General features: G+C 43.7%; 4 protein-coding genes and 1 non-coding gene across 5 annotated transcripts; all 5 read right to left on the bottom strand.

Moving 5' to 3' along the window:
* Positions 1-8131: 8131 nt before the first annotated feature.
* trnL(CAA) lies at positions 8132-8205 on the bottom strand. The gene has a single exon. It is a non-coding gene; the product is annotated as a tRNA-Leu (tRNA).
* Positions 8206-8252: 47 nt separating this feature from the next.
* Positions 8253-9005, bottom strand: ccmC (cytochrome c maturation protein CcmC). Its single transcript has one exon. It carries the CDS (start codon positions 9003-9005, stop codon positions 8253-8255), a length of 753 nt encoding a protein of 250 aa, YP_009430455.1.
* Positions 9006-12221: 3216 nt separating this feature from the next.
* rpl16 (ribosomal protein L16) lies at positions 12222-12737 on the bottom strand. The gene has a single exon. The coding sequence runs from the start codon at positions 12735-12737 to the stop codon at positions 12222-12224; it is 516 nt and encodes a 171-aa protein (YP_009430456.1).
* Positions 12628-15389, bottom strand: rps3 (ribosomal protein S3). Its single transcript has 2 exons — positions 15316-15389; positions 12628-14245 (listed from the first exon to the last, which is right to left on the bottom strand). Exons 1-2 carry the CDS (start codon positions 15387-15389, stop codon positions 12628-12630), a joined length of 1692 nt encoding a protein of 563 aa, YP_009430457.1.
* A 13-nt stretch (positions 15390-15402) lies between these two features.
* On the bottom strand, positions 15403-15687 carry rps19 (ribosomal protein S19). The gene has a single exon. It carries the CDS (start codon positions 15685-15687, stop codon positions 15403-15405), a length of 285 nt encoding a protein of 94 aa, YP_009430458.1.
* Between the last annotated feature and the right edge of the window lie 3134 nt (positions 15688-18821).

Here is an 18821-nt window from a genome sequence, read left to right on the forward strand (position 1 = left end):
CGACGCAACTTACCGGTGATAGTCGCAGCACCAGGAGCTTTCAAGGGAGGGGGCCAGGATCTCTAGTTCTGTTCTGGAATCAAAACAAAAAATGTAACTAAATAGGCAGCGAGCCGTTCAGATGAGACCCGAAGACCAGGAAGAATAAATAAGCAAAGGGAGGGGCTTCTTCCTTCAACAGAGGTAATGCTTATTCTTCTCCTTCCTGGTACTCTTGAATAAGGCAAGGCTTTTCCCTATTCCCTATCAAAAGCACTTTCAGTAGAAAAATGAATTCCTCTAGATAAGTTCCCTGTCGAGAGGGAAGAAAGGAGAATTTACTTCGGGGCTTAAGGTAGTTCAGTCACCCTCAGGTCATAATAGAGTCTAGTATGACATCGGTAGGAAGATAATGCAGCTAAGCCGAGACTTGCTTCTGAGGCATTTCAGACTTTACTTGCTGTTGCCGATATGATCTTTTCTCTTGTTTCAGAAGTGGAGTTTGCTGCTATCGTAGATAAGAGTGACAGAATTGATAGAGCGAAATCCAATTCCCTAGCTAGGTTTGAAAGGAAAGAGGAACTGCAGCTCGATTTGAGATGAAATCTGGCAATAGCTCTAGGGCATCGTACTCAGGGGATACGCACTCGGCTCGCTCAGGATTCTGTCTTTAGTCAGTTGGTAACTTTCTGAGCCTTAGTGCGCATGGCCTTGCTTCCTTTGCGCTCACCAATGAGCAGTGAAAGTCCCGGAACTTGTTAATTGACTGGCTGGCTTCCGAAAGGAACCGGAGCTCTTCTAGCCACTAACGGCTCATAGGCCTCCTCATCCCGAAAGGGAAAGGGAGCAGAGGGTAGGATATGATCACGTGAGGGACACGAAGGCATTAAGAAAGCAATCGCCCCCCCCTTTGATACTTAGGTTCGGCTGGCCTTTCACTTGCCCAGGCCAGTACACATCTCTTCTGGGCGCTAGCCGGTTCGCTTTTCTTTTAGCAATTTAAGGCAGAACCGGGTGCATTCACTTAAAGACTGCCTTTTCTTTCGACGTAGGCATTTCGGGCCTTATTCCTTTCCGATCGCACTCAAAGTTGTCACAGAATGGGATTAGGATTTGCATCAATCAACTATAGTATAACCAATGGTGCCGATCACCCCTAAAATGGTTCGAAGTCCCTGACTGAGGTCGTTGCATTACCTAAAGCCTCCTAGCGAGGAAAGCAAAATCTGTTCCAGAGATACCATGGTAGTAAGGCCATGAAGGTCTTCACTTGGTCACCACCTCCTTTGCTGCAGGTGAGAAAGGGCCTTTTCAATTTATTCGTCCTCGGGGACTCTTCCGTTAACTGCGGCGACAATACGTTCTTGTACCCGATTCTCAGAGGAATCTCGTCGTCGTCTTACCTTTGGAATGCCGTCGATCTCCGCCTCATTCCTGATCTCCTCGCTAAGCTTTTCTTCTCTCTCTAGGTTCCATTTCTTTGATCTTCTCTGCTTTTTTTTTGAATTTCCTTTACCTTGGACTAGCCATTTAACAGATGAAAAAGGACCGGAGTCGTTCAAAGCGAAAGAAGTTCCGATCACAGCTTCTCAAACAAAATGAATTAGGGAAAAAAGAGCATTCGTAGCATCCATTCCTTTTCCTTGCTTGCCTCCGTTGATTAGACCTCCTGATCCTAGTCCTACTCCTTTTCCTTCAGTCCTAGTGCTAAGAGGGCATATTCCTTATACTTAAGCATTCAGTTCCCTTTCAACCGGTAAAAGCTTGGTCCCAAAAAAGCATGAGAGAGTAGACTTAAGAAGAGCAGGGAATATGGAAAACAAAGACCCATTCCGTCTAATTGCTAAAATGCCCTTCAACAAGAAGATTCAATAGCACCCTTTCTTCCTATTCCGGAAAAACTAGCTGCTGACTCAACCTCCCCTCGGGTCTACGCACTCTTTGTCTTTGTTTTTAGCATCGGCGATTGAAAGAGAGTAGGAGCCCATTCTATTCTATCTATCTCAGAAAGAAAGTCTCAACCCTTTGGTACGAAAGTAGGCCCTAGCTTCTCAATAAGTCATTCAATGAACTAACTATACTTAAGATGTGAGCTATACCTATTCCTTCTTTTCTTATCTCTTCCCTTTCGGGCCGGATCGGATAAAGAAAGGAGCTAAAGAATGAAATATTCATCAAAGTAGTCCTTACATCCCTCCGCAAGCATAAGAAGAGTCCGATAATGGCTGGTCTTTAAAGGCCATTAAGAAATTACATAAGTCAAGTTCTTGTGCTATGTCAAAAGTGAAGTTCTCCCCGCCCTGGAATCACTTCACTCCCAACCAACAAGCTTCAAACTAGAGGTCGCCAAGCCCATCATCTTTCAATAGTTCTAGACTTCTCACTATCAGTCTCTAAAGCTCTATCATCTTTCAATAGTTCTAGACTTCTCACTATCAGTCAGTTTTCCCACGTCCGGTAGACTTTCTTTCAAAAACCTTGACTAATAGAATAGTGAAATTAGAATAGGCTGAGAAAAGGGCTAAGAGAGAAGCTTAGGATATTACTTAAGTAAAGGGGCGTAGCAGTTCTTCCGTGATCAATCTCGTTCCTTTCGCTTTGCTTAAGCGACTACGTACCTTAAATTGTTCTTACTCGTTTCGTTTAGGTCAACTCGTCACGTCAATCCGTATCTAATAGCCGCGCCAAAGCTTCACTCCAGGTCGAACTCACTTCCATTTACAATTCCCCAATTCCACTTTTATGGGAGTTTACGCCCTTTCTCGACCCTATCGAGCTCTTCCCGAACCTCCGCCTCTCCTCAACGAAGTCATTAAAGTGGGGCAACTCGTATTCGCTAACTAACTTAGGGAACTTAGGCACGTCACCCCACTGTGAATCTATCTTTCTTTATCGCGCTTTTGATCCTCTCGATGGGAGAATGAATTAGTGGAAAGATCTGTTGTTCGATCTGCTGGGGGGCGATGAAACCAATATAGTATCGTTAATCCCCCTGGCCTGCCTTTCGAATGAAACAGTTATGAAATATCCGGGCCGGGTCTTGGGTCCAACAGCCGGATCGATTACAAGTCATCTCCTAGCCTTCTTTCCTTGTTTTGTTGCACTCATTCACTCCGAAATTCCATGCCCTAAAGTAAAGGGCAGGAGAGAGGGCAAAAGAAGGAAAGTTGCTTGCCCGAAGGGGAAGGAAGAGGGGCTTTTCTTTGCTGGCCTTTTCATCGAGAGATGCGGCCGTTGTTGTCTCTATGCCTTTTTGCCTATCTTACTCTTTCTCAAGGGACAGATGTCGACAATGCTATCATTAACATCTGATCTTTTTTATCTTCTCGAGAGAAGCCCAAGAATTCCGGCTCGGAACTTGACTCCTGCTTTTGTTAAAAAGTCCATACTTAACTTCATTTCATGTCCGAGTTCGTCATTGTCTTACCTGCTTTCCTGCAGCCTACTTAAGCCCGGAGGAGAATGCTTGCTGTCAGCTTCTATTCTCTATTCCTATCCGAGTCTATCTTTCAGAGAGAACCTACCCCTTCCACGGTACCCACCTTCAAACAAACTTATACTAATGAAAATGAAGTAAATATGTCAATCTTGATCTCGCCTAACTCAGTGTACTCTTGAGCCTTTCACAAAGGGAATTCATGCAGGCAGTTCATGGATAGTATAAACATTAGGCTCCGGTTTGCCCTGCCTTTGTCTAATTCCAAAGAGTTTAAAGTAGATTTCAGACTTCAATAAGTTTCCCTCAATGAAAGCGGGGATTTCTGCCTAGCAGTAGGTGTCAGGTGAAGGGGCAGAGACGTCCTCTTTCTACCAGACTTGTCTCATTAATGTGAAAACTGGCAAGCCCACGGAGCGGTGCCGGTGCGCTAGCTTAAGGAAAGCAGTTCGTTCAGGATGTTAAACTTCGTATTCAATCGGGAAACCTTTAACATATTCTTCTTTTTTCTCTCTATTTGTGACCATTCCCACTTCAAAGTCAAAGATTAGGAAGATTCTCCTGATTTTTGATGTTATGGCCTCCTACAAAACTAGAAACGAATTGGCTTAGCTCTCGAAACTACCGGCGAAGGAGAAAGTTGTCCGCAATTCATTGCCTATTTTGAGGCTATAACTGTAATGAAAATATCAGATGGGAGAAGGAGAACCGGTTCGGCAATAAGACCTGGGAAGGGAGATCACATGGCCGGTCTGCGAAGAACAATCAAAGGAGTTTTCACTTCCTCAATTTAGGGCATTCTAGTTAGACATGCTACCTTCTCGATGTATCGATTCTTGGTAGACAAGGCTGGTTTAGATTGAGACGCCCACCTTTCGGTCCGGGGCTGCAGTTTTCTCTTTCTGTCGGAAAACGAGCTTCGCTTCTGGCAAAACATCGGGAGGGAGTGCTACTGCTTCCTTAATTCATCAATTCCCATCTATGAAAGGGATCCAATTCGGTATCTTGCGTACGAATTCATGTTGTCAACGAGGATCTTAGCCCCTTTCCTTGTTGTTTTCCCGTAAAATGAACAAAAAAAGGAATGCCTTTGAGTGAGAGCAGAATGTAGGAACGAAGCTTCCCGGAGTCCATCGATTCATTCCCAATCCCGTCCCGTTCTCTCACCAACTTGAATAGCTTATTTTCCTTCTCAACTCAAGGTGATCTAAATATCATGTCTACGACCCTCACCTCCCCGGAAAGCGCCTTCGTTCCGCATCAATTGTACAATAAAATATATCTCGATTGGACTAAGGAAGAACAAAAAATCTTCGCTCGATTATTATTTAGTTTCTCCTGTTACCTTGTTTCAAAGCTAGCGCCCCTGCTCTTTCTATGAGTTGGCTACTCCGTTGTACGCTATCTTTCTCTTCACACCTGGCCACCCACCCCGGTTCCTTTCTGCTTTTTTTCTTGCTACGGGATTAGCCTGTTTGGCGTGGTTTGTTACCTAAAAACACCATCCTTTCTTATTGGCGTTAGGGAAAAGTAGAATTTCTTTTTGAATCCCTGGGGAGTTTCACGCTCGAGACCAATCATCTATGTAAAATAGATGAGAGCGAGAAAGAAGGCTCGAGAGACCTGTCTGGAATCAATCAACAAAAGCTTCACTTCACCTGCACAAGCACACGGTACTATACTAATGGAAGCCCTACCTACCGAGGAACCACATGAAACGAAGAATAAAACTTAAAACTCGATAGAATGCAATGTAAGGGTTACGACGGATGGGACCTTAATAAGGCAATTTCTAAGATAAGACGGACGACTCGGCTGCCTTCCCCGCTAAAAATCTTTCCCGACGGTCGCTCAAGCACTTTCACGCAACAAGAAAGCAAAGCCTATCGTATCTCGCGCCATCTGAATAGGTTTCAAAGCAAGCAGTACGGCGCAACAGAGGAGCCCATTCAGTATCGTCTTTGTTTTAGAATATTAATGCGTCCTGTCTTCATGTTGTATTATTCCCATTGACTGTGACCAAACTGCGTTCCGAGTGTCTTTGTAGAGAAGAGATAAATCTTCCCCTAAGATAGTCAGGGATAAACCGCTCTACAGAACAGGGAACAGGAAGGAAAGTAAAAACCCCCGATAAGAAAAAGCAATCAGCCGCTGTCACCGACCGGGACTCAGATCGGATGGTGGAGTACTATTCTACCACAACGAGACAGGTATCATCGAATCGAAGGCCGAATAGAAAGCATTCCCCCCAGTTAAGAGTGCTTCTGCCCCGCCAACAGCGTCTCCCCAGGTGCTCATGTTACTTAACAAAAAAGCATGAAAATGATGACGTAGGGTGGAAACCCTTCGTGACTGCAATCGTACGTTTTCGTCTTAAGAGAAACAACCTCTGAATCCGGTTTTGTCATTAGGATAGGAGGGAAATCGACAGCTCGACGGAGAGCTTGCCCGGCCGCCATGGATGACTTGGGGAACCTTTATGTCGTCGTTCGCCTCTGAAATCCCGGGTTTTTGAAAACGAATTTCTTGAATTTTCATATATCTATTTTTCATATAGATCTATGGGTACACTGATCTCCGTGTGAGATTTCTTTTGTCATTTTCTTTATACTCAATTTCTACTCATCAGCTTGAAAAGAAGCCTCTCTTAAGTTCAAGAGTTTAGAAAGGCTCTTAGCATGGGAAGGAGCTCAGACTTCCTTAGAGGGATATAAGCTAGAACGACCTTATGTACGGGTCTCGGTCATTATCATTATATAGACTAGATCTAGATAAAATAGGGCAATGAGTTGTTAGAATGAATGAATGAGGTCGCCGCTTCGCCCTATGGAAACTAACCTTAGTGTCCATGTCGCGGGAAAGAAGCTTTTTGAATCAATAAAGGAAGCCTATTGAATCAGCTTTTGGGAATAGAAGGGGAAGGGGAATATGCCAATGAACTTGTTGCAGGGGACAAAGCTGGGGATGGCAAGGTTCTTTATCAATGATGCGGCATTACCGCAGTTGTATGTACTTGCATTTCTTTTCTGCTGTTAGCATGCTTTGATGGCATAGAATCAATAGTTGACACGCACAAAACAGAATAGAAAGAAGGGCTCTTTGAACGACTCCGGTACTATCTCATCCGCTGCTCTAGCTAATTGTCCCCCCTTTCCAAGTGTGATTTCTATCTTATGTATGGCCGTGCCTAAGGGCTAGATTCTTCTTTTGATCAATTCCCAAACAGTTTTTCGAGCTTCTTCCAAAGCATAGGGCTTTCTGGATGTAGATGATGATATCTATAGAGATGGATCTTATATATATCGTAGAATGAAGTAGCACATGGGTGGATATATATATATCCAAATCTGCCGAATCACTCATGTTATGATCTTCTACATCCTGGGTCTTCCCGTTCCGTCATCTGACTTATGTTCTTCATCTAGCATTCAGACCGAATGACTCTATGAAATTAGGTCGATACTTCCACATATTATGGGTAAGGTAGGAGACATCTCTATTTTTCCCCGGGGGAATCTTTTGAATTCCCACTGCTTAGCTTTCAATTCGCCTCTGACCATCAAATGAAATGTGAATAACCCGTCCTACTCTCTTTGAAAGAAGGGGCGCTTCCGGTTCTGTCGGTGCTTGAAAGAATTTTATCTTCTCCATATTACTATATCTCGTCAGTCAATAATTTTTTATGAGGAACTACTGAACTCAATCACTTGCTGCCCTTACTCTTCAGTTTTCTGTTGAGGTCTATCCTGCAGAGGTACTCAAATTGGATCAGTGATCGATTTCTAGGTTTCGTCGTAAACAAAATTTTTTATTTCAAATTACGTAAATCAATAGTTCAAACCGCACTCAAAGGTAGGGCATTTCCCATTTTTATAGGAACTTCTGTACCAGAAAGAATGGTATCTCCAATTATAGCCCCTCTGGGATGTAAAATATATCTCCTCTCACCATCCCCATAGTGTATGAGACAAATTTATGCATTTCTATTAGGGTCGTATTCTATGGTTACGATTCTACCATATATGTCTTTTTCATTCCGTCGAAAAGAGATTTTACGGTATAGACGCTTATGACCTCCCCCTCTATGCCTTGCGGTAATGATTCCTCTGGCATTACGACCTTTACCACAACGATGCTGTCCATAGATCAAATTATTTCGTGGATTGGATTTCACTTGACTGTCTACGGTTCCATTGCGTGTGCTCGGGGTAGAAGTTTTGTATAAATGTATCGCCATGCTATTAAGTATTTTGATTTAAGTTCTTTTCTTTATAAGAGTTGGAATAGAATAACCCGGTTGAAGCGTAATGATCATACGTCTGTAATGCATTGTATGTCCCATAATAGGCCCCATTCTTCTACTCTTTCCCGGAAGTCGATGACTATTGATAGCTATTACCTTGACACCAAAGAAGAGTTCGACCCAATGCTTTATTTCTGTCCTAGTTGATCCTGATTCGACATTATAAGTCTATTTATTTTTCCCCAATAACCGAATACTTTTGTCTGTAAATACTGCATATTTGATTCCATCTATAAATCTATTTTCTTCCCTATGAGTGAAAGTCTCAATAAGAATGCTAGTTCTTACTGTTCATTATGATATGAATATACCCCATCAATTCGTTATGTATGGATGATGAGATTCCATTGATACAGAGCCAATTCCAATAGACTTATTGATTCCAATAGACTTATTGGAGGGTCCCATTGGTGTGCATCCAGTAGGAATTGAACCTACAAATTCGCCAATTATGAGTTGGGCGCTTTAACCATTCAGCCATGGATGCGAAGCGAGTGAAATAGGTTTTGGTATTCTTTTTATGAGTTGGGCGTTTTAACCATTCAGCCATGGATGCGAAGCGAGTGAAATAGGTTTTGGTATTCTTTCTCGAGCTTCTATTTCTTCCGTTAAAGGAGATTCGAGAAAAGATGGAATAGGAAGACGTGTTTCCAGAACGAACAGGATACGGGTTGAGAAGGGGGAGTTAGCAAAGTTGGACAAGATTGGAATGGGCATAGGAATATGTATTGATGTACCGGATCGGCTAATGCTCCCAGGTTGATGCAATGTGTTCCACCAATTGACTGAAGACTTGATTATTGGTATATCGATCGGTCCAGCACGGATTGAAATAGGAGCCGGTTCGACAGAAAGCTTTTGAAAACGCAGTGCACCCAGGTAAATAAGGAACAAGATGAATACAGAGGTTAAACGAGCATCCCACACCCAAAAGGTGCCCCACATGGGTTTCCCCCGAAACCCCCCAGTAACTAAGGTAAACAACGTAGAAAAAGCACCTATTTCTGTACCGGTTCCGGAAGAGCGAAGAAAAAGGGGATGTTTTGTTAATAGGAAGAAAAAAGTGTTTATAGCCGTAACGATATAAACAAGAATACTCATCCGAGCTGCAGGAACATGTACATACGGAATACGAGAATTTCCACCTTGTAAAAGATCTAGTGGTGCTACCCGAAGACTTAAATAAATAGCCATCGCTGTTAAGAACAACCCCAATCCAATGAGAATTTGCGCGTAGCTTCTGGTCTTTGACATCAAAAAAGAAGGTTGGAATGACGAATGGGACATGTGAGAATTTGGTCTTAGCTAGTGGAACAAGAAAGACATGGATCTATATTCAATACGCAATCAAAGGATTTCTCCCCAAAAAAGAGAAGAATTTCCCTTGCTTTCTTTTTGCTCCGCTTGTGCGTGGCACTCCTTGCTCGCGGAGCGGCATACCGAAAAAAAGAAAAGCTGACTTATGGCGACTACCTTAGTTTTACTTTATATAGCTTTTCCCTTAATTCCCAAATCGAAGGCGAAGCTTGCAGTCTACAAAAGCAGTTATAATGCGTTTGTAGGGTGGGCTCTGGTCTGGCCCAACCCTTTCAATTATATCTATATAGCTCTTGTATGTCGTGGCAGCGAGGGGTCGCCCATACGGATAGAAAGCGATCCCTCGTATTTTTCCCATTTCGTTGAGAATCGATTCTGGGCTAAAGCCATTGGCCAGTAAAGCGCTCTCCATTTGTTTTTCTAACAAGAATTGTTGTTCCAACGTAGCGTTTATTTGCCCTTCTGTCCAGTTTTTTCCGATCAAGTGCAAGTGGAACGACAGCCGGCTATCTAGCTCCTGACGCCTTAGGGCATCCTGTAACAATGGGAATGGTTGGATCTCCGCCCCAACACCAACCGCTGCTGCTGCGGGGGCATTTTGTTGGGCTTCGTTCACACTCGATTCCGATTCCGAGCGAGAAGTTCCCCAATCTGCAAGCGCGGCAGCCCACGAAGACGATTGCGTTCGAGAAGTTCCCCAATCTGCAAGCGCGGAAGCCCACGAAGACGATTGCGTTCGGTCATCAGAGGGAGAGGGGACCAGTACTGGCTCTTTGTCGGGGCTTTGTGGGATTAATTGATTGGATACCCGAGAGCCATAATCTTTCCTAGGAACAGCTTCTACGACGATAGGCATAAAGGCATGATTAGTTCCACAAATCTCACTGCACTGACCATAGTAAACTCCTTCTCGTTGTACCGAAATAGAGGTCTGATTTAAACGACCCGGTACAGCATCACATTTGACACCTAAGGAAGGTACAGCCCAACTATGAGGTACATCAGCAGATGTTACAATAAAACGTATAGGGCTCTTTGCTGGTAGAACCACTCTATTGTCGACTTCTAATAAACGTGATTGACCCAATTCTAGATCATCTTCTGGAATCGTATAACTGTCAAAAGTGAGTGACTGTTCATCGGAACTGTTATAGTCCGAATACTCATAAGGTAGGGTCGACGCCCGCCTCCCCCCAAACTGTACTTGCAAGTTTCCCCGCAAAAAGCTCTCCACGCCTACTCTTAGAAAGAACACTATTTTTCTTTAGTTAGGTAGTTCTCCCGACCGTAAGACCCTTTATGAGTAAGGTTAATCGAAGGCCGGGGAAAGTTTATTGGCAAGAGGGAACCATTTCTCACCCAGCCCTACCTACCCTATGTATTCGAGGGAGAGGCTGGAACCGAAAAAGACCAGGTTCCACACATATGAGACAGGCAGAAGGTATGGGACGAGCAGTTTCTTGAAGAGCGAATTCGATCCTATAGTCGTCTTCTTTGTTCGAAAAATGCACAGTGGAAAGGGATGCTAGTCGGCTCGGCGAAGTTGTAGCCCAAAAAAAGAAGATCCAGAGTGATTCCTCACCTATCCTGTCAGGGGCCCAGTGGAACGCTCGAGTATAGATTCCCTATGCTCATGTAAACGGCCGGGGCCGGCCGGCCCGTAGATCTAAAAGGATCCAGCCATAGGCCTGACCGGATATCGTTTGTCCACAAACAAAACAAAAACAAGGTTGGTTTTTAGTAGTAGTTCATGAGACCTCGAATTCCCACGTTCCAGCGTGCATTATGCCAACAGGTCCCACCACCAACTCTAGCTGAGAAGTTGAGTCACCCTTCTTTTTTTTTTCAGAAATAGAATAGAATAAAGAATGAGATAGTCTATATCCTGTATCGATCATAGGATCACTCTATGAATAGGTCAATTCTCTGTGACCTCCCACCGTTCACGACATCCCTTGCTTCTCGCAAGAACGGCTCCTCGGTGGAGGAGTAGAAGCGCTGGTCCCCTTCGGTCAACTTGCTTGTGCCTGCTGTTACCTACCGTAGGACCTCCGTCCCCGAAGCGAAGAAAGAGGAGCAGGAACAAGAGGTTGTCCTCTCCTTACAGTCAAGTGGCTTTCCGCTCCTCTCCCGGCCCAGTAGTTCCGCAACTACTACCGTGGTTGTTGCCAACGGGGATCCCCCATTCCGAAAGGTTACTAGGCCGGCCGTTAGGTCCAAAGTTGTATACCACTGCTATGGTGCCGATAGATTCACTACTTCAGCGCCGTTATCGGACATTGCAGGCTGAGCATCTATTTCTCGTATATCGTTCCACACCGAGAAGAGGGATGTGTACCTCCAGCAACAACAAGAATGGAACCATAGGCTCCTATGCTGGGAGCATTTCGGGGTATAGGTCTAACCACCTCAACTCCCCGTTTCTGGCATGCTATAGTTATTAAAGTCTCTCGACGGCGGGAATGGGAGATTACCGGTAAGCCAGATGCTTCGCGAACCCTATTCAACTTTAAGGCATTTCGTTGCACTTTAATCACCCTCGTGAAGAGGCGCACTCCGATACCATTGATGTCCAATAGCTTTTATAGTAATGGCTGGATCTACTACTACCTCGTCCATTGAGTATAACAGAGCAAATGATGGTATAGCAATGAACATAGGGATGATACTAGGAAATATGGTCCGAAGAATCTCGATAGTAGTTCCATGAACAATCCTTTGCGGGATTGGATTTTTTTTATAGTGGAAATGCCATAAAGCGCGACCCAAGATCCATGATACGAAAACCAAAATCAGAATAACGAAGAAAAAGACATCGTGATGTAAGTCTGTTATTCCTTGCATTATAGGTGTTGCTGCGTCTTGAGATCCTAATTGCCATGGTTCCGCTGCATCACAAGGAGCAATTGTGAGGAATAGCCATTCTAGAACAATCATTTGGTTTGGTTCATTCTTTGACTGCTCTGCTCCCCCCAAAAAAAAGAGAGACTGAATTTCTTCCACCTTCCCTGTAGGAGTAGTGAAGAAGTATAGATTTAGTTGGTTGTTGACCAACGGAAAGCATGGGATCAAAAAAGGCAGAATTTACGCAATTTCTTTTCTAAGAAAGAGATCATAGTGATTGATGGCTCTTTCAATCCGGCGAAATGGAATTGGCGTGTACCAATTTGGGTCAGATTAATAAGCTTACGACCACTGAACAAACTTGGTTGACGAACATAGTTTATGCGCCGCTAATGTAGCGGCTTGTCGAGCATTTGACAAACTCACACCATCCATTTCAAATAGGATTTGTCCCCTGGACACACGAGCAATCCAACCCGTAGGATTTCCTTTTCCTCTTCCCATTCTTACTTCTGTAGGTTTCCCGGTAATAGGGATATCTGCGAGAACTCTTACCCATATCTTACCATTTCTTCGGAATTGTCCGCTCATAGCACGATGGAAGTGTCCGATTATAGCACGACGCGCTGCTTCAATGGCTCGATATGAAAGACGACCAGCTCTACAACTTTTAGTGCCATATCTTCCAAAACCAAGTTGTGTACCGTCCGGTTTGCAACCCCTACTACATCTGCCTTTACGATATTTACTATATTTCGTACGTTTCGGATATAGCACGTCCCCCCTTTTTTTGACTATATGAAATCCACACTTTGACACCTGAGATTCCGTAACGAGTAGATACTTCCGCAGGAGCATAATCTATTTTCTGGTTAAATACATTACGAGATGTTTTTCCATACTTTCCGCATTCAGTTCTAGCTATTTCTGCACCTTCTAATCGACCTGAACAACATATACGGATCCCCTCCACCCCCTTTTTCATTACTAATGGAATATCCTTCACTATTTGACTAAAAATGGAACGAAATGATCTTGTTTTGTTCCTCGGTTGAAAAGAGATGTCTTGAGCAATCGGAGAAGCACTTTGATAAACAGATTTGATCTTGACCGATTCAATTAAGGTATTAGTGTTTGTTCTATTATACAACAAAGATCGCATTTTTTGCACTTCGTTCAAATAATAGTTGTACCCGTACGGAATTCTTCTGTTTCTCAGTATGATCTCTATCATCATCTCTATTCCCCTTATCAATTCTCCTATCCTATTTAGGTCTATGAATTTCTCTATCAATTCCATTACCTTATCCTTACCCATGAGGTTCCAACATTTTCTCCTTAATTGACCTAGGAGTTGTTCCCGGGCATCCTCAAAAAAAAGGTTATTATACACCCCAACCCCATCCCTTGGAAAAAAAAAGGTAGCACCGAAGAAAGGAAAGAGCGAGATGGTGGTTTTTGTTGTTCCCGCGAAGCGAAGATCATTCGCTTGGCGAATAAAGTGGGTCACCCTCTTTTTGGCTTCGGCCAAACACTTTTTCTCGCTGGTCGAGCTTTCTACAAAAAAAGCGATGCAAGAACGTATTCTTTTATCTAAGCTTCTTCCCTGTGCATTAGCTCCCCCCATCGTAGATGGTTCAGCCACGCCCGGTGCCACGAAATGATTGAGAACTACGACGGGGTCGAAATGCATTTTCTTCTTTGTATTCAATAAGTATTGCATGACCGAATAATTCAAGGAAGGGCGGACTGCGGGGAGGGTCCTTTTAAGTAGATGACTCGTCGGGCGGTCGGAGCGGGACTTCTTTGGGAAAAAGAACTTGAATAAGTTTGTTTTTCTGAAGGAGTCGTCATTTTCTATCAGGAACGCTATGTCATTTTCAATCCCGGCGTATTTCGGATGCTTGAAGGCCCCGCTGACACGAAGTGATTTAGAAAGATTCTTCTTTATCGATGGTGATCGGTCATGGTATCCATAGCCTTGCTTCTTTTTCGGCCAAATCCTGATTTCGTTTTGCTTCTCCCGATCGTCGAGCCTGATCGACTCGACTCTTTTCCCTGCCCCCCGGCCTCTCACTTCGTTTCGTTCTTCTTCTGTACCGTCGCTTGAATGAAGACACCCGATCGGCCCGACTTTCCCAAATGCCCCCCACCGGCCCTTCTCCTTTACGGGTCTGGATTTTTCGCGTCGTTTCAGTCGTCGTGGTCGACGGGGAAGAAAGAAATGAATGAATGTTCTTTTGGGAAAATGTATAATAATACACCTACCGAGACGAAAGCCAAAGGTGAGTCTCGTAGGTGGACGTATCGAACCGAAATAAGATCTCAGATTGACATCTTGATACACTGATTTACCATAATAATAAATAGAGTCAATGGTGACTCCGCCGTGGGAAGAGCCGCTTCCTTCTTGCTTGATAGGGGGGGCTTCCATTCACCAGCGCAGACTAAAAGTGCTCTCCGAACCGTGCTGGATAGTCACCCATCACACGGCTCTCAAACCCAACCTGTGGTGGATCCCGGGAGACAAAGTCAAAACGCAACATCCTTTGCCCCATACTTTGAGATGCTCTTCTCCTGTTTTACGAATCCTACAACTCTCTTTACTGAGCGAGACTCCATCCATATCCCTACTAGTGGTTTTTCTTTCATTCAATCATCACTTGTTTGACAGCTTAAACTAGGCTCCACTTTAGAGATAGGTTTTTGGTCTTAATCAAAATAGGTCAAGGGCGCGTCGGAACGGTCGGTAGCTGCTTAGTCTCATCCGAGAGTTTAATCTCCTTACTCCTTACTGCTTTTTTCAAAGAAAAAAAGAAGGGGGTCGATTTAGGCTCCTTCCCTTCCACTGCGTAGCCGCGCTAGCAGGTACTACGAGCCCTCTGTCCCACGCATCTAACCAGCTCGCGTGGTTCACCGGTTCCACCGAAAACTCTCATTTGTTGAAGCGGAGCATAGTGCGCTTTAGGCGCTGAGCGAGAAAGGTCTCTTCTTTCCTTTCGGTTTATTCACTGATCTGAAACTTAGCACTTGTTTTCTTATTGATTCCCGGGGCGGTGGCATTCTTGAATGAAGTCTATCCGAACCGAATTAGCACTTCTCAGATCAGGCTAGGCCTCTCCAGCTGAGCTGGGCGCCGGGGCCCTGGATGCGCTAGCGATTGGCACATAGGGGAATGGTTGCCCGGGTTTCTCGGCCTGGTATCCTGCACCTCGCGTTCATGATATCTACATTCAACTGTGCCCCGGAGACACGGTCGAAGCACGCCCGTCCAGTGTGCTTCTTTCACGACATGCTATAGTCCTGGGTGTCTTCCAGTGGTCTTCTAGCCTTAGAAGAAGTCGTGTCCGCCCCCGGCATCTGCAACGTCCTCCTTTGATATTCTAATCTGGGAGAACTAAAAGACTGACCCATTCGGTGACTTTCGCGGTCGCCCTCACTAAACCAACTTGAATCTGAACTACGATTCAGATCAAGTCTTACCGAAATAGGATTTCCTTTTCGTGCCATATGCGCTTAGACTTTACTTTTTCCCCCTTTTTCTTCCCGGTCCAATATTTGTTCTCGAAGGTCTTCGTTTCCGTGTAGAAGCAAACTCTCCAAATTTATGACCAACCTTTCCTTCAGTAATCTTACAACGAACAGGAGTTTTTCCATTGTAAATTCGTACGGAGCAATCAACGAATTCCGGCGAAATAGAAGATCTACGTGACCAAATTTTCCTGTTAAAAAGAAGATCTCTCTTCTTCTTCATTCTCAAGAGGAATGCATCAACAAAACTGCCCTTCCATATAGATCGTCGTGGCATGAACGAATTTCTTCGCTTCGATTCCGCCCCTAAAGCTAGCTCCTACTCCTCCTCCTTCTCCTTTAGGATAGGATCCTCCTTGGTCCTTTTTACATAACACTCTCGGCCGCCCAAGAGGACTGGCTATCTTTCTCTTTATACGCAATATCTTGAAAGGCAAAGAAAAAGATCTACCGTGGCCTTATGTTGGCATGGGATTTGGGTTACAAGCAGGTCATTCTTGAAACAGATTTTGAATATTGTTTGCATGCTGTGATTCATTTGATTTCCTCTAATCACCCTCAAGCACAACTGATCCAAGCTTGCAGGAATCTTGTTCAAAGGGATTGGCAGTGCTTTTGTAAGCATACTCATAGAGAAGAGAGAAGGTAAGATCGCGGCCGACTGGTTGGCATCTGAAGCTCTGAAGCAGCCGCCGGGTTATCAACAGCTTTTGACCTGTCTGCCTGGACATAAGATACCTAAAAAAGAAGAAAGAAAAGGAAAACGTTATTGTAAATGGCACGAGAAATGGACTCACTCTACAAATAATTGTGTAAATTTCAGGAATCTGATTCAAGATTACTTGGACAAAGGTTTGTTCCGGATAGCAGACCGACCAATGGGAATCGAGACATCACCGTTTGCGGGAGCAGTAGAGAGATCAATATGATGTCTGCTGACTTAAGGAAGTTGTCTGACCCACAGAAAGAGTTGGAGGCGGCTGAGCACATCCCATCCCACAAGAGTCAAGCCCTTCAACGGGTTAAACGTGCCATAAATGGGCTTTTAGTGGACTCAAAAAAGAAATCTTGATATAATAGATATCCCGGTAAGAGGAGGATAAAAAAAGCTTATGATGAGCCCATCACAGAGATGCACAGAGGAAGAGAACGAACGTCAGTCTCTTGAGCGACCGATCAAGAAATGCAAAGATAAGGGGAATGGTTAGTGATGAGGGCATAGGACAGAGAAAGTTCCTTCTCACTCTTTTGAATCCCAGGGATTGCCTCAGGGAAGAGGCCAGTCCCTGAAAAAGCCATCTCGATTGGTATCATTCAAATGCGAATATAGGCCTGATTGAAGCATAAAAGTGAAATAATAATAATGAGAGGCTTTTGTCCGTTGATGGTCATCTTACCTGTCTCCTACGCTACGCTCTCAACTGGATCAATCGCTTTGTCCTGATTTATTGAAGAGGTGCCCTGTGGAACATGTTTTATGGAATTGAACTCTTTATTCCATATTTCTTTTCTTACTGATTGAATGAAACTTATGTAGTCGATCATGATGGGAAGATCCCGCTAGGATCTCGGCACCCCTCCTCTGCACTTATTCCATCTATTTAGTCAATGACTCAGCCTTTAGTCTGCTTTGAATGATCCTATCTGCACTTATTCCATCTATTTAGTCAATGTAAGTGATTTCATACGTCAAAGTCTAATGAGAAGATATTAAGAGTCAATGTAAGTGATTTCATACTCCACAAATATCAACTAGAATAGTTGGCAAAGGCAATCTTTCGTTGAAAGTCATTTCAGTACATATACACTATAGATTCTCTTCGTTATATCACTTTTCTATCTCATCTATCTTACTTCTTGATTAAGCAGCCCTGGAATCACTTCACTCCGGGCGACAAGCCTACTCATCATCAAAGCAAGTCCAAGCCCATGCAAAAATGGCCTCATTGTCATGGGAGCCCTTTCCTTACTCCTCAATATAGTCGTTCTATACATTAAGATTTGCAGCACCTATTCAGGAGCTGGGGAATCGGCTTGCAAGGAAAATCTTGATTGAAAGTCCATATCTTTCTATTTTCCTCTATCTCCGGCTAGAAAAGAATGTATGCGTCAAACTTTGATGTCTCACTGGTTTAGATACGACGAGATAATCATCAAAGTTCGGGAATCTCAACGGGAATACCTCACTGCACCGGTACCGGTTATGAGCCACATTCAGCGAAGAGTTTCTGGTCTTTGTCCCCTTAATGCATTATAAATTGCAAGGAAAAATGAAAAAAAAGTGGAATTCTATAGGTTTAGCTAAGACGATTTCGGAAATTCGAAACTTATTCCTTTTTTGTTTGGTGCGAGCTCAACTTAAGCTATACATTGCCCGAGAAGAGCGGTTTGGGTGCACCCAAACCGCTCTTCAACCACTTGCGGCAGAATTTCCAAATCTATTTAGTATGGAGATGTTGGCACAAGAAGGCGAACTCTCATTATATATCAATCTTTTGCTCTGGCTGCTATTGACTTGACTACATTGTCTCACTGAGCAGTGTTTTCTCATGGAGGAAAGAAAGATGGGCCAAATCATGCGGGTAAGTGCCCAAGAAATTTCATACTAGCTACTTCCACTACTGTCACCCCTAAGTATTGCATTATTTGTGAGAGTTCGGCCATTTGAAGAAAAGACATCGGATTATACAAAGTGCCCCTAATGCTATGATGTTGACACAATCTGGTTGGCGGCATTTTCAAATGAAAAACATAAAAGATTATTTGGATCATTGTTCCAATGTATCTCAGCCTTTCTGCAAGTTCCAATTTAGAAGGCTGAAATTGACCATTAGAAAACAAAACAATGGCCAATAAAAAGAATTCTCCTTTGAAGTTGATTTTAATGAGCATAAAACCAGGCGAAGAGTCTAATTACTGCTTTTTGTTTCACTTTATAGGGTAGGGTCACCGTGCCTATGTGGGTCATAGAAAAGAAAATACATAAAGCCTAACAAGCGAGCCATGCTTCCTTGAAATTTGCCAGAACTGTCATCACCTATGGTTGATTAAGAAAAAAAACTGGAAACAAGAGACCTGGTTTTTTTTCCAGTTTCTGATTCCAGAATGTCTGCATCTATTGTTCTTGTTATAGATGAATGTTTAGATGAACTACACCTCCTGAATTACATCCCTCCTTGCATGCATTTGTTGATTCACTTCCCTCGACAACGAGAATTTAGAGTATATTGTATGGCCGCACAGTATTTTTTGATTTTTCGGAGGAATTTATAGCATCCATCTGCTAATGTGTAATGTGCTGCCTGGTGACAAATCACCAACTCAGGAGTCCTTGAAAGCCTTGATCTACGGAACTGACATATACTTGTCCCCAATGCATGCATCATCAGAAGTGGCACACAAAATATTCTC

Source organism: Solanum lycopersicum, mitochondrion (assembly GCF_036512215.1).
Source record: "Solanum lycopersicum bio-material TGRC:LA1421 mitochondrion, complete genome".
Classification (NCBI taxonomy): Eukaryota; Viridiplantae; Streptophyta; class Magnoliopsida; order Solanales; family Solanaceae; genus Solanum; species Solanum lycopersicum.